The sequence below is a fragment of the Rana temporaria genome, chromosome 13 (assembly GCF_905171775.1).
Source record: "Rana temporaria chromosome 13, aRanTem1.1, whole genome shotgun sequence".
In the NCBI taxonomy this organism is placed as follows: Eukaryota; Metazoa; Chordata; class Amphibia; order Anura; family Ranidae; genus Rana; species Rana temporaria.
This window is the reverse complement of record NC_053501.1, coordinates 65,471,598-65,487,745: the sequence shown is the minus strand read 5'-3', so window position 1 is coordinate 65,487,745 and position 16,148 is coordinate 65,471,598. Positions and strand designations below refer to the sequence as shown.

The 16,148-nt window shown below is 39.7% G+C and overlaps 1 protein-coding gene across 1 annotated transcript in view; it reads right to left on the bottom strand.

Moving 5' to 3' along the window:
- The window catches only part of COCH (cochlin), an 83,542-nt gene that overhangs the window by 23,040 nt on the left and 44,354 nt on the right, over positions 1–16,148 (bottom strand). The window contains exons 4-5 of the mRNA XM_040333397.1: positions 4,427–4,583; positions 1,868–2,001 (exon numbers count right to left, since the gene is read on the bottom strand). Of these exons, the coding sequence (XP_040189331.1) occupies positions 1,868–2,001; positions 4,427–4,583 (291 nt within the window). The remainder of the gene's footprint in view (positions 1–1,867; positions 2,002–4,426; positions 4,584–16,148) is intronic.

Sequence of the window (16,148 nt, the reverse complement as noted above, 5' to 3'; positions counted from 1 at the left end):
CCCAGAACTATAAGTGGTGAGGGATCTGGTGGGAGGACTTAGGTGAATATATGAAGCTTCATAAGGTAAGAAAAAAATAACTAGTAGGGAGGGCAAAATAGGTTTAGCCTGGAATGGGCTTTAATAAATAGATAAAAAAAATTATGTTTACAGCCCCTGGAAATAAAGGTTGCCCTGTATAATGGCATCATGGTGTTTACCAGCCTCTTCCAAAAGGATATATGGAGGGCATGTGGCTTCTTACAATGCAAAAGGATTGCTTTCCTGACATAAATTAATACCTTGTTAAGAAGGATCCTGTGTGCCAGGGATGGAACAACCTCCTCTACCAGGCCAAGGAGACAGACCCTGACTGACATTGGAATGGGAACATTGAGAACCTCTGATATACAAGAAGTGACCATAGACCAAAAAGTCTTTATCTGCGGGCACTTCCAAAAAAGTTGCTCATCATTAGCAGGGGCAAAAGAACAACGCCAGCATTCAGCTGAGGAGGTAAATATGTGCTAGTCTTGCTGGGGTTAACCTATCTCTAGCTGACACAAGATGTATGTTTGAATGGTTGTTCCCACATGTCATCCCAATCCTACCCCTGATATAAGGGACTTCTGTTGCCCATTGTTCTCTGCATCTAGTCACTGCAGGTGGAGTCTTTTTGAATAACTCCTTATACATGACTGACAATGGTTTTGTAAGATCATTGGCTGACAGTAGTTCTTCAAGGGCTGAAGGCAGAGTCTCTATCCCGACACCACAAAATTGAATTTAGAATGCATGACTTAGTTGAAGATATCTGAACAAGTAGGGGTTGGGTAGGTCGTGTCTTGTGTTCAGTTGGTCAAAAACTTCAGAATTTCCCCCTCCCTTCTATTGTCTCTCAAAGTCTTAACACCTTTATTGCCCAAATCATGGGGTCTGGCAGGGAGTAAAATTGAGGAAGTCGAGGATTCATCCATAGGGAGGTAGAACACGAAAAGCCGAGATTACTAGGACATGCCATCTTCGTTGTAGCCTACAAATGCTTTAATGGTAGATTTCATTGTCAATGTTAGGCTAGACCTAAAAGTCAGGCTTAGGTGCTCACCAATAGTCGGGTGCTCTCTTTGTTGCTCCCCAACTAACCAGCTTTCTACTCTCCAGACCCAGTGCTCCAGGTTTCTCTGAATTCCAAAAAGTATGGTGAGTCCAGGTCCCATTCTGCTAAGGACACCTGCATGGGGGAAACTTCCACATTTCTCAAGATGGGTAGGGAGCAGCCACCACAAACCACTGACAGTAAGGAGGGAGGTAGATTACCTAAGGGGTACTAGCCCCTGTTACACGTACAGAAGAATTGCTTTACAGTTATTTTTGCTGGATAAAGTAAACTGTGGAGGAAAACATTTTTTTTGGGGCTGATTATCTTAAAGGGACTGCACACTTGTTATATCTTTCTGTGTATAATATCATAAAGAGACAATAGGATAGTTGCTAGTTTCCTATTCTGTAAAGTTGTTACCATTCAGTCATTCAGGGCCCCAGCACAGACTTGGGAGCTCACCAACAGACATGTTTTGGAGTTATATTATAGTTAGCTTAGCCATGTGGGAAATTAAAGTGATATATTGCATTTGTTGATGTTCTAATGCCATTGAGATTCCACTTTTAATTATTGAACATGTTGCTCCGTACTAATCATTTTTTTAAATTTTTTAGCTTGCAGCTCCCTCTGAATACAATTGCACATTTTTGTAACCGTGTTTTTTATTTTGTTACTGGGTTTCGGGGGGTGTCACCAGATTTAGGTAGGAGCTGTACCGGCATATTTATCAAAGTCAACATCCATAGGTGCACTACATGTAGAATATAAACAAATGCATTTACTTACTGGATACAGAGAAAGATGATGTCCATTTGGTCAGTGGCTGTGATTGCACGCCATTTGCTAAGACAGCTGCGTAATTTTGTTGACCAGGAAGTCTACGTAGTGACAGAGGTCCACCATTGCTGGAGATCACCCCACTAGCAAAAGAGCAAAAGAGACATTTCTGCTAATTATCTGGACAGTCATAGGGCTCTTACATTTCTGCCATCAAATATATAAAATATCTGTATTTACAAACTTAAATTGACCCCTTAATTTGTCCATGTAGGCAAAGGGCAAGTTGACCTAAAATGTATTATAGCCACAGCTTTTTCTTTGTTTTGAATAGATTAGGGAAGGACTATTTTTTTTTTGCTGTGTGTATACAGTTGGGGACATTTCCCTTCCCTATCCTGTCCTGGAGATGCAACAGGAACCAGGAAAAATAAGAACACATTTCCTAAAGTGAGAGAAATTCTCCTCTTAGGCAGCTGTCACTGGAACAGGTGTCCCCATTGGAAATTAACCCTCACCTCTTCTCAGACAACCTTTTTGGTTCTGGTGGGGTGGGCAAAGCTCCGCAGAGGGGACACAGACAGCAAAAAAACTTGGCAGATGGTCCAGTGTTTTCTTGCTCTAATTTTTTTTTAAAGTTTTGCCTTTACATACACGTCAAGATGTATTCAAAAAGACTGAATCCATTGCTATTAGAACTCATTGAGATCCTATGTGTTTTATAATTTATAATAAACCTACAATATCCCAATGCAGTGCAAAAAAACATGGCCTCTTAACTTCTCCAATCCCCAACAGCAAACATTTGACTCTTTCTTGCTCTCTTCAATGGCTGATACAAGGGGAAAAAAATCTCTTTGGAAAACTACAAACAGACTTGCTAGAGCTCACACTGGGCTATGGGCTCCTTCCCTACCCTAAAATAATCACGAGACACTAAATGCTGTTTTATGCTGGAGGAACAAGTGAGTCAGATGCCTCTCATACCAGTGTTTGAGTGTAGTGGCGGGGGAGAAAAGTTGAGTAAATGATCCTGGGGAGAAGGGAACTAAGCAACCCTTTACTTTTGCCCTACATGGGCAAAGGAAAGGGTCCCTTTATCAGCCACCCATCCAGCTTGCTCCCCTCCACTACATTTGGCCACTGGGAGAGAAGAAAAAATACAATTAATGCATCCCTATTCCTCTTGTTTGACAGCCCTGGAACTTGTTGATTGGCCGGTCAGGCACCATGAAAGGTCACATGGAAAGAGGGAGAGGTTCAAACATTTTATATTGGATATAGGAAGACATTAAGGGGTCTGGTTATAAAAATTCTGCTTTGCGAATGTCTCAGGATTTGCACAAAAATCACAAATAAAACATGTAATGTTAGAATATGTGTGAAATGTCAGTGTCTATGTGTTGCCTATTGCAAGGTGATTATAACATTCCCTAACATATGAATGAGTCCTCAGTGCTGTGTACAAAATGTATGGAGATTCCTGTGCTCACCACTGCCAGTGTAATGAATCAGTTACTGCAGAAATTAAACCACTATGCAAAACTGATACAATTTTGCAGAGATAGAACTTTGTTGCTGCTACATATTACAAATATTACTGTATTATCTGTGACTTTTGTGCAAATTTGGAGACATTTGAAAAGCAAATTGGTGATATAATGACCACTTAGGCAGGCAATAGACGGTGCAAATTTCTTTCCTGCAACCACAGGTTGCAGGTAAGAGATTTTCACGATTCCTCCATAAACACAGACAGTGCTGACAGGGGAATCCCTCCTGCTGAGAAATTGTCTGCATCTTTCCCAGCCGGGATCACACAATTGCTAAGAAGACAGTGATTATTGCTAGCGGCTATAGGAGCCACTAGCAATAATTGTAACTAAATCATTGTACCCAAGTTGATCGATTGAACAGTTTGAGAGAGAGGAAAAAGAGGAGAGAGAGAGAGAAGAGAGAGAGAGATATGAGAGAGAAGAGAGTGAGAGAGAGAGAGAGAGAGAGAGAGAGAGAGAGAGAGAGAACTTGCTTAGTGGAGACATGTTGTGTGGATAAGGGACTTGATCTGTTGAAGAGGAGATTAGTCTCTCATCCTAAGCAAAGGGAATCTGCACTGGAAAAAATAGGGAGGCTGCTTATTCAGAAAATAAAAAAGTGCTGATTGCCTGTGACACTTTCTGAACCACTTACCCATAACAAGCATGTCACTAGTGAAGGCATAGGAAAGTCAACATAATTTGCTAAAGGTCAGAAATTCACAGCCCCAACTAGCATTTCTAAAAGGGAAGTTCAGCAATGGCATTCTACTTATTTAAAAAAAACATGTTTATGTTCGATGGTGCTGATTATGGTGCAAATTACACACATGCCATAATGACACAGAATGACTTTGACACCGTATCCAATACAGCTACACTTGATACTTTTCCCCCCTTCCATAAAATTATGTAATCATTACCTACATAGACATGCACTTTTGTGTCTATTGATATTACCTCTGGTTCCTGTACTCTCATTTAATATGATATTAATAATTTTAGTAAAGTAGATTATATAAATCAGACATACCGGTGATGTGCAGCCCCGCAAACACTGGACACTCCTGCATACACGCCATCTCCATAGACAGAGACGTGCTGGGTGTTGCATCCTGGGGGACATAGTACTTGAGCGGATTCTTTTTTCAAATCCATTCCTCTCATGGAGCAGGTTATAGGAACAGGAGCTGTATGTAACAGACATGCATGCTGGTGAATCAAGTGGGTATAATTTACAGTTACTAACCTTATTTATACATTTGTTGATGCAATGTACACACGACCAAATGAAGATAATAGACTGCACAGATTAAATGTATATATACAGGGCTTTTTTTTCTCAGAGAATAGGTGCAGGAATTCAACCATGCGCCTCCATGGCCCCTCTCCCCCCCACACACACCCACCAAACTGCATCAGGTAATAAGTGTGGCCAAATTTCAAATGTCTTAAAGGGGTATTAAATACCAGGAGTGTGTTACATACATAATGCAGAGTTTAGGGATGTGGTACACAAAGAGTGCATAGTTCTGGAGTGCGCTATATACAGAGTGCAGAGTTCAGAGGTACAGTACACATAGAATGCAGAGTTCAGGGCTTTGCTACACATAGACTGTAGAGTTTAGGGGTGCACCATGTTCAGATTGCAGAGTTTAGGGGTGTGCTACACACAGAGTGCAAAATTCAGGGGTATGCAACACACAGAGTTCTGAGTTCAGGGCTGTGCTACACACAGAGTGCAGATTTCAAGGGTGCACCACACATGGAGTGCAGAGTTCATGGGGCACCATATTCAGAGTGCAGGGGTACACTACACACAGAGGAGAGAGTTCAAGGGTATGCTACACATAGATTGCAGAGTTCAAGGGTGAGCAACACATGGAGTGCAGAGTGTAGGGGTCTGCCATGTTCAGAGTGCAGAGTTTAGAGGTACACTACACACAGATATTTGCTTTCCTAACACTAAACCGCCTCTCCACCAATCAGGTGCTTGGGTCTGTTACTTGATTGGCTGAAACGACAGGCTCTGTGATTGGATGCCTATCAGGCATCCAATCATAGCATAGGATGGGAAGAGAGGACGGGAGAAGACATCGAGGAGTGTGGAGCACTGAGTAAAAGAGGAGGGGGTGGGCCTAGACTGAGTGTCTGATTTTTGTCAAAAGTGCATGTGCAGGATTTTGTCTAGCAGACTATCCACAAATTGTCATTCGACAAACACAAACGTAGTGACGTACTATGAGAGTATAAAGAGAAAGTTAATTTCTCAAGTGCCACCCTTTGGTTTGGTGAGCGATGATTCACACTTTTTTGTTAAGTTATTTTTATTTAGATGGGAGATAGCATCTCTTATTTAATTTCAAGTTTTTTTTTCTGCACAAAAAATTGTGTAGAATAATACTTGGATTTCTGCCTAAGCCATAACTATTTCTGGTATGATGGATGTTTTCACTCCCAGAAGAATGGCGTTGCCATGGGGGCCAAATTTGCCCCCAGTATAGCTAACTTATTCATGGCAGAGTGGGAGGATAAGACCATTTTTAATGTGAGACCCAAGGAGTTACTGTTTTACCGAAGATATATTGATGATCTGTTTTTTATATGGGTGGGCTCGCTTTTAACGTTGGAGAAGTTTTTAAAGGATCTTAACACCAATACCTGTAATATAGTTTTAACAAGTGAATACAATCAACAGAGCATCCACTTTTTAGACTTGAATATTTTTAGGAATGGCAATAAATTAGGAACTAAAGTATATTTCAAACCAACTGATGCAAATAGCTACCTCCCAACTCATAGTGGACATCATCCTATGTGGCTTAGAAATATACCTAAAGGCCAACTAATGAGGGTGAAACGTAATTGCACCAATGACACCGACTTCATCTCACAGGCCCTGGTTCTTAAAGGAAAATTTGTGGAAAAGGGGCTATAAGGATGTTCACTTGGACAAAGTTATTAATGATCTATCCTTGATACCAAGAGCAAATTGCCTTCTCACAACTAGGCCCAAGAACACTACTAATGTGCATGAGTGGAGTTTTATTTCAGGGTACCACAGTCAGTACAAAGAAGTGGAGAGAATTTTTAAAACCCATTGGCATGTTCTTTTTTTAGATAGGGTATTAAGTACAGTACTACCCACTAATCCTGGGTTCATCTATAGAAAGGCTGTGAGTATCGGGGACAAAATTATAAAGAAAGTACTCGATGCTCCAAAGAAACCCCCCTCTTTTTGGGATAAGGACTGTTTTTTCCCATGCAGAAAATGCCTTCCTTGCAGAGAGGCTGACAGATCCAGAGGCCCCATCGAAACATTCACATCTTCACCAAACGGAATGACATTTAGTGTAAAAGATTTCATTACCTGCAACACCACCCATGTGGTCTACATGTTGGAATGCCCATGCAAATTAATGTACATTGGGAGAACTAAACGAGCCTTGAGAGTGAGAATTGCTGAACATGTTGCAAATATTAAGTTGGGATACAAGGATCACAGTGTATCGCTTCACTTTAAGCAACATCACAACCAAGACCCAGCTGGCCTCAAGTTTTGGGGTATTGACCACATCAAGCCATCTTGGAGAGGCTCTAATTTGGTTAGGGAACTCTCAAAACGTGAAACTGAGTGGATCTACATTGCTGATACGTTATTGCCAAAAGGCTTGAATGTAGAACTCGATATAAATTGTTTCATCAGTGACTCCTAACCTTCCATGGTGGTCCACATAATTACCTTTATCTCGGGACGTTTTAAGGCAGATCCCGAGCCCTCTCTCTTTTATTGATATTTATTGATATTCTCTCTTTTTATTGATATTTATTGATATTTACTCATTTTATCAATATTTATTGATATTTATTTATTTATTATCATAGTCATTTATCCCTTTCGGTCTCTTTTTATTCAAGATTTTAGAAAGTGCCTGTGATTTATTGATATTGCTATTGATTATCCTCCTTTTAATCACTGGCAACCTATCTGATCCATTGTTGCAGTGCGTCCCCACTGCCCTGCCTGGTGCACCAACCCTCCTCCTCCTCCTCCTCCTCCCCCTTCCCTGATTTATCTCATTCTATTATAGTTATTTTATTATAATTATATATTGATTTCATTCAGCTACCTTTTTTAATTTTATTTTGACCATTACTGGTCATCTCAGTATATATATATCATCTTTAATATGATATATTCTCTTTTAGATCGGGATACAACCAGCATAGTATATATGGGGGTCCCACAAACACTAAAAAAGGAGAGTGCATAGCTAACATGAACCTACCTCTAGACTCTCCCCACCAGTATATTTGCATATATATATACGTGGCACACAAGCCACACGCGTGACATTTTTGCATTAAAACATCCATGCACATACTTTCTATGATTGTGACAGTCATCGTTTATGCACACGTACGAGCACATGACCTATAAATATGAAGCTGTCTGTATGAAAATGTAATAGCACGATGGTGGATGTGCACTTTATATGTAGTACATTCATCACGCACACAGATTAATAAAATATATGTAAGTGGCATATACAGTGTGCAAGATACTTGATTTTGCAGCTAGTCCATTATGGATATTAGTATTCGTTTATTCCTTTGGACTAGCCGTCCGATTAGCAGCACAATCTTATACCTGTAGCAAAGTGTCTGTGTCTTTGGGACCTGTAATATGTTTGGCTTAAGCCTGCAATGGTGTGCTGCTGAGCAATTATACCCGCCCTAGTCTTTGCAGATTGGCTAAAGGGAGCGCAGTCTCTAGATGCCTTTAACACAGCCCGCAGATCCATTTGCATAACACCCGCCCAGGTCTTCCCTGATTGGCTGTTACTCCCTATGCCCTAGCTCTGTGCCTGTTTTTACAAATACGCTTTTAATATTTCACTTTGGAATGCTGGAGTCATTTACCAATGATTCCGCAGGCTGTACTACGGCTAATGCATCCTGTTTTGCTCTTTTATCTTTTGGAGACATAGTGCTCAATTAAAAAAACGTGCAGCAATAGATTAGTCTACGTTTCCCTGCTAGCCCCAAACAACACAGCTGGCGTCCGCCCCTCCTCCGTTGTGCACCAATCGAGGCCGGAGGGCGGATGCCACTCATCCAATAGCTGTGGATGTCGGGGAATAAAGGGATAGTGACAGCGCTGTGTAGCCACGCCCTCAGTCGAAGTCGGAAGTGACGAAACGTGTCAGGGCGTGGCTACATCAGCGCAACACAGGAAGCCTTTCTGCGCTCCACAGCTGACCATCGGTTTACCAGCGATACAAGCACTCGTGCGGCCCCTGGTGCTCGAGGACGGCGGTGACAGCAGAAGTTTACAGGCTTGCTTATTTGTTCATTTACTTTGCTTTTTCTGTACGGGCATTTTCAAAAGGGGGTTTGTCTCCTTGGCATTTTGTGGGATATTTCTTTAGTAGTACTTCACTATTGAGTATTTCTTTTGCCTTTATGTACCCTCAATGGGAATGACCGCGGCAGACTCTGAAAATAAGAGGAAGGTGTGCCTGAGAGGATTGACAGTAACACGCTAGTCCTCTTGCAGGCTGTGGTAAGCCTGCATCCCAGAGGGGGATATTATCACAATATTTGGTGAATCTTTAAATAGGGTACAGGGGGCACTTACGCCTTGTTTCTTGGTCACCTAGCACACCACCTCTGTTTTTACATTTAAGCTCTCATCTGGGGCTACACATTATTAATTTATAGCGCTGTTTTTATCATTGAACCACGGTTCCATATTTATTTTGATACTTTGTTTTATAGAATAATACTTGGCTATGTGTTTTTCTTTAAATGACAGTTTGGGAGTTGGCAGTTAAATTAAAAACAATACAATGGAAAATTAACAAGGGACACCAACATACTTAAAACTCAAGGATAATGGTGTTGTGGTAACTTCCCCAAAAAATCAAACAACCATAATATTAATATTATTTTTATCACTACAAAACAAATGCCTTTTAAAATATGTTTGGCATAACTATACCAGTATCACCAGCAAAGCAGCTTCATTATTATCCCATTAAAGAAGATGAGAATGTGCGCTGCATTTCGACATTTCATCAATTCCCGCATCACGATTGTTAATTCTAGATTGCGAACGGTAAGACCAAACTCTTGCCAGTCGTTCCTTGATTCTGAGCATGCGTGTTTGTACTTTTGACTTTTGTGTGACGATTTCTGTACTGACCATCAAAAAAACAGATGTTGAGTTCACATCCGACAAAAATTTTATAGCCTGTACATCCAGCTTTTGCCTGATAAAAAAGCGAAATTGGCTGTCGAAATGCACCGCACTAACGATCTGAAAATCCACAGACAGCTCGTCTTATGAATTTTCCCATCTGATTTTCGTATAGTGTGTACGAGGCTTTAGTGTGCATGCTAAGCGGTGCTGAAATGGTTGATTTATTGACAGTATGATGTGAGGTGTAGGGAATAGAATACCATGAATTATTGTGTGCACAATAACTAATACCATATCTGTTAGGTATAGATTATAGCGGCCTCTGTTGATGGGTCTTGGGGTTGTGGCAGTGGCAGTGGGATCAGTTTGAGACACTTTCTACGATTTTTTCAGAATTCCTTGACAGGTGCATTTCATTTCCTTCTGACCTGCATTTGGCCTGCCTTAAACCTGTTTAAAGTAAATAAATGCCTGTCCACACAAGTCCTACAGAAGTTAGAGACTGCAGGTAAGCACACGGGTAAGTGGAGGCAAAACTCTGGCAGAATCCATTTGTGTTGAAATTGGAATCTTGGATCTTGAATCTTAGAAGATAGGATAGTGCTTCATCAACAACAGAAGTAAGAGTTCCCAAATGTCCAAATCTGAGATGATCAGTTTAAAAAAGCCAACAAGCATGACAAATCTATATGTGTTTGGACTTTAAATGAGCACATCTGCTATTGAATGAGTTCCTTGTTTGACTCTCATACAATCCAGAAGTTTGGCCTTAGTTTCAAACGTTGTCTAGCCATGCTTCATGGTCATAATTGCTAAAGATACACTGTCTGAGCCCAATTTAGATTTGGGTGGTCCGATTTAGGATTGCATGGAATACTTATATATTTTATAGTGTAATTCCTTTGCACCATTACCTATTTTATGTGCATCTTTTTATTAGCTTGGCTAGGGAATAGTGAAATGAGAAACCTGGGAACTTATTTTTTACTCCAAGAATTGTTTGTTACCTCTTCAGTGATATTTGTAGGCTATTGTACGCATTCAATTTTGTCATCTTTAATTTCTTCTGCATTCTTTTTTTTATTGTTTCAAATTGCAAATTCCAATTTCTGGACTTAACTATTAAAATAAATAAAAAATTGATGTAATAGTGTTGTGATTTTATTACATTTAACTTGGAATGAAAGTAAATAATTATTGTAAAATTATAATGATTTTTATTGCCTTTGGCCCACATGCTAAGGGGTTCTAAGACATTTTTTATTATTTGTCACACAGACAGCAGATGGATCTTGTTAACTATTAATACACAATTAAATGCAGCAACTTTATCCAGTGTTCAGCACTGTAACTGTCACTGGAACCAGGTATTTATAAGAAGGGATAAAATCATTAGCTTTCACGTAGTTATGTAGAAGCCAAATCTAAGGTGCAGCCAAATTCCCAGCTCTGTCTGTCCCAACCACTTTTAACCAATAGCTGTTTAGTTTCCTGGGCCTGAATAGGGCTAACACCACAATTCAATTGGCATTTAGTCAGTTCTATTTAGCAGAGATCTGTAAGGTTCCAAAACTCCCCAGTATCCCATTAATGTAACTGTTTCCTGGTAGATTTTTTTGGACAAATGGACACTTGCGTATTCCAGCTCCCTTTATGGAATACAAAAGCAGATGGATAAAAATATGCAGAGTTGCTTAGCAAAAAAAGAATTACAACTCCTTCATGGCTTTAGAAAATGTAGTTTATGGCAAAATGGAAATACCTATTGCATTGTTATTTTTTGTCTAAGGAAGGAAGGTTTTCTATAAGCAAGTGTTATAACTGTTATTCTTTTGTTCCATTCAGAGCCATCTGCTGTTTTTCAGGCTTAAATGTTTTATTAAGGATTGTCCAAAGTTTGTTTTTCTGATTAAGTTTTGATGGTGGGTAAAATAATAGACCACATACATTTTTTATTTTGTTGACAGAACTATGTGTATTTTATTTATTACAGGTACTTATATAGTGCTGATAGTTTACACAGCACTTTACATATACTGTACATTGTACAGTCACATCAGTCCCTGCCCTCAAGAAGCTTACAATTTAAAGTCCCTAACTCACATTAATACATACGGTAGACATACTAGGGCCAATTTAGACAGGAGCCAATTACCTTACCAGCATGTCGCTGAACATTCTTAATGACCTTATACTGCCTGCTGCTGCATTGGAAAACAACAAACTAACATGGGAAATGCACTTATCTTCATAAATGTTGTCTATCCACGTAGAGGTTGCCTGGGTAAATTTAAAAAGACTGTGGGCCCCTTTGTTAGACACCCCTGGACTGAACCCCTGGGAGTTATGTTGGATGAAAGTAGGTAGCATGCAATTAATAGAATTTGCATCTATGGTATGTTTGGATACTTTAAATTGCTGAGCAAAAAATAACCAATTGCGGTAATGTAACCTGTGCATTGACTGTTAAGAAAGAGCTGGATAAGCTACTGTGACATCTACTTTGTTATTGCTGAATTGTAAATAGGCTGTGTTTAATTGAATAAAATACTTTTTGACTTAAAAAAACTTACCAGCATGTCTTTGGAGTCCAGGCAGATTGTGCCATAGTTGGGATTCAAACCAACAATGCTAGTGCTGCCAGGCAGAAGTGCTAATCACTTAGTCACTGTGCTGCCCATGCTTAGAGTGTTTAGTTATTGACCAGCTAATGCTGTGGAGGTTTCTGCTAACCTACCTGGACACATGACAAGAAAACACAGGAAAGATTAAAAAAATTGATGGAAGTTCCAGTGGCGTAGCGTGGATTGTCAGTGCAGGATGCAAGGCAGGTAATTTATGCCCCCTAATCCATGGATTTACCTAATCTCATCTCACATGCGGAGGATGCTGCCGCACTCCCACCACCAGGAAACCTGACATGACATCAAGGGCAGCACACTCGCGACAGCGCCCCTCTAAATTTTGCGTCCGGGGCCATAGTCAAGCTGCCCCCCCATGCTACCCCATTGCCCAAAGACAGCAGGTGCACGCTGATTAAAAAAGTCTGAGCCAGATGATTAGAAGACTGGTGTCAAATAAGAGGAAAATAAGAGCATAATTACCATTATCAAAAAAGTACTCTGGCCCTGGAGCTTCAGATCCAAACCCCTTCACCAACGGGAAAATAAGTGGACAGGAAGAGAGGTAGGTGTACATCAGCCGGCGGCGGCAGCACCTAGCCAGCTTATATGTGCCAGTGCATTTTTTACAGCACTCATCACAGTATTGGTATCGCTGGTCCCCAAAAAGTGTCACTTAGTGTCCAATTGGTCCACCACAATGTCGCAGGCCAGCTAAAAATCGCTGATCACCTAAGTCCCTAAATCTATCCCATTCTTTTCGGATTCTATAATTTTTGCACAAACCAATCAATATACGCTTATTGGGATTTTTTTACCAAAAATATGTAGCAGAATACATATTGGTCTAAATTGATGAAGAAATTAGATTTTTATTTTATTTTATTGGGAATTTATTATAGCAGAAAGTAAAAAAATATTATTTTTTATTCAAAATTGGCGTTAATTATTTATTTATAGCGCAAAAAATAAAAACCGCAGAGGTGATTAAATACCACCAAAAGAAATCTCTATTTGTGGGGAAAAAAGGACATGCATTTTATTTGGGTACAACATTGCAATTGTGCCAGTTAAAGCAACGGAGTGCCGTATCGCAAAAAATGGCGTGGTCAGGAAGTGGGTAAAACCTTTCCCGGAGCTGAAGTGGTTAATAATAAAATAAGTTCTAAGCATAAAAAACGTATCCAGTATCAACCTCCTGACCAAGAGAGCTGCTGCAACACCAAGCTTGGCTGGTGAGGCTCAACGTTACCCATCCTTGTGGCCAATCAAAACAGTAGTATTGAGCCAAGGGAGCCACAAAGCTGTCAACATTGGGGCTGTCAGATGGAAACTAAAGCAGGCCATACACGGTCGAAATTCAAACAAATTTTCTTTTTAAAATCAGAAAGTTTTTTTTTTTTGTGTTTTTTCCGATGATGCCACCATTGTTTTTCGAAATTCGACCGACCAAACCTTCATGTTGCTACACTTCTATTACACTTCTTGCACGATTCTCCCATCATTGATTAGAAACTCGTTCGTTTTTCAAAGATTTCCAACATGTCCGATTCCTCAAATTTGATTGCCGCACGTAAATCAGCTGTTGCTGCAGCCCACTAATGGTGCAAAAAAAAATGCTTTGATACGAAATTCGAAAAGTGTATGGCCGGCTTAAGAAGATGGTAGTAGTAGCATAGCCAGGAAGCTGGACTGGTATTACTGGAAGCCGCATCACACAGAAGTCATGTCAGCACTGGTATGGGTGGGAAAAGGACCACACTTTCCGATGTAATGCGTTTGGAAGTGACTGACTGCTTCTATGTTAAATCCAAAGGGGGGGGGGGGGACAAAAGATTAAATAAGAACTGTCAAGAAAGTGGAAGGGAAGGGAAGGAGCCTAATCAGGAAAAAAGCTGCCCATCACACCATTTGCCTCTGCTCTCATTATAAAATTGATAGAGTGTCCAAAATGTGTAAAAACATGTTATAATATGTTGATTACAATATATTTCAATAAAAATCTAAATATCACCAGAAAAGTCATACTGTGTTTAATGAATATCAAACAAATTAATCAATAACAAGATTAAAATGATAAAATAAATAAATAATTAATGTATGTAATCACTCAAAATATTAAAACCCAATAATGGAGATTGGGAAAATAATATAATGCGCAATATTCCCAAAAGTATTGGGACGCCTGCCTTTACATGCACATTAACTTTAATGGCATTCCCATCTTAGTCCGTAGGGTTCAATATTGAGTTGGCCCACCCTTTGCAGCTCTACCAGCTTCAACTCTTCTTGGAAGGCTGTCCACAAGGTTTCGGAGTGTGTCTATGGGAATGTTTGACAATTTTTCCAGAAGTGCATTCGTGAGGTCAGGCACTGATGTTGGACAAGAAGGCCTAGCTCGCAGTCTCCGCTCTAATTCATTCAAAGGTGTTCTATCGGGTTGAGATCAGGACTCTGTGCAGGCCAGTCAAGATCCTCCACCCCAAACTCACTCATCGGTGTCTTTATGGACCTTGCTTTGTGCACTGGTGCACAGTTATGTTGGAACAGGAACTGTTCCTACGAAGTTGGGCGCATGAATTGCCCAATACTTTTGGCAATATAGTGTATGTAAATCATGAAATACTGTAAACTGATAAACTGTCAATTCTTTTATGTACTAAATGAGGACAAAAATGTGATAAAATTGAAAAAATATGAAAAAAGAAACAAAAGGGAAAAAAAAGAAAATTATTATTATTACCCCTGATAAATAATTGATGGTTAGATAGAAAAAAATCAAAAAATATCCACCAATAACTGGATCTTGTCAGAATAGTATAGAAAGATTCACATCTATAATAGAGAAGCCCCTACATGACCATATGTACGTCAAATTCCTCATTGAGACCATATGGGTTAAGGTTGTGAATACAGAAGGTTTCCTGCCTACATAATCTAAGAAACGTTTCATTGTCTGTAAGGTGAGCTGGCATGGTTTTGATAGCAAAAACCTTAAGATCATGAATATTTTTCTTATGTAGTTGTGAGAAATGTTGAGGAACATTATGTTTTGTCTACCCTGCCTCTATAAATCTACAATGTTCACCTATTTTTTTCTGTAATGTACATTTGGTACGTTCCACATACAACTGTTTACAGGGGCATTGTAGGGTATATACTACATATTCTTTTTGTTATGCTTAGCCACCAACTTACTAAGGGCAATCATATTTTTGGAAGCCATGGCCCTCCTAAAGATAACCTTGGGACCCATGGGTAGGATTGAGGTTAATCTAAGATCTAGAAGCAAAATGTGCCATTTCCTTCAGATCACTCTCTGTATGGCCTGATAATCAGAGTAAACTAGTAATAAATTTGACATTGTGATCATGTTCCTCTTTTCCCCTGGTCTGCTGTAACCTGGGAAGATACTTCCCATGGGCTCCATAACTAAATCTAAGGGATATCCCTTTTCTACAAAGTTCTTGATCAAGATCTGACTTTGTTCTATATAATCCTTTACCTTAAAACAATTTCTCATTAATCTATTGAACTGACCTACTGGGATTTTGTTTTTGCATGAGGGGTGGGGACAACTACAATATTGTAAATATGAATTACCACTCGTAAGTTTCAAGTGGTTCCTGGTGATAATCACATCCTCCTCATGGGACAGTTCAAGATTAAGGAAAACTAGTTTGACAGAATCTACTACGTATGTGAAGTTTTGACCAAGGGTATTGTTGTTACAATGCTTCAGAAAGGATTCCAATGTGTTACTCCCCCCACTCCAAATCAGCAAAATATCATCAATGTATCTACCATAAAATATAATGAATTAAAAAAAAGCATAGTCGTTCCAGATTTCTATCTCTTCCCAATAGCCTATTGTGATATTTGCATAGCATGAGGCATAATTCTCCCCCCATGACTGTTCCATGAGTCTG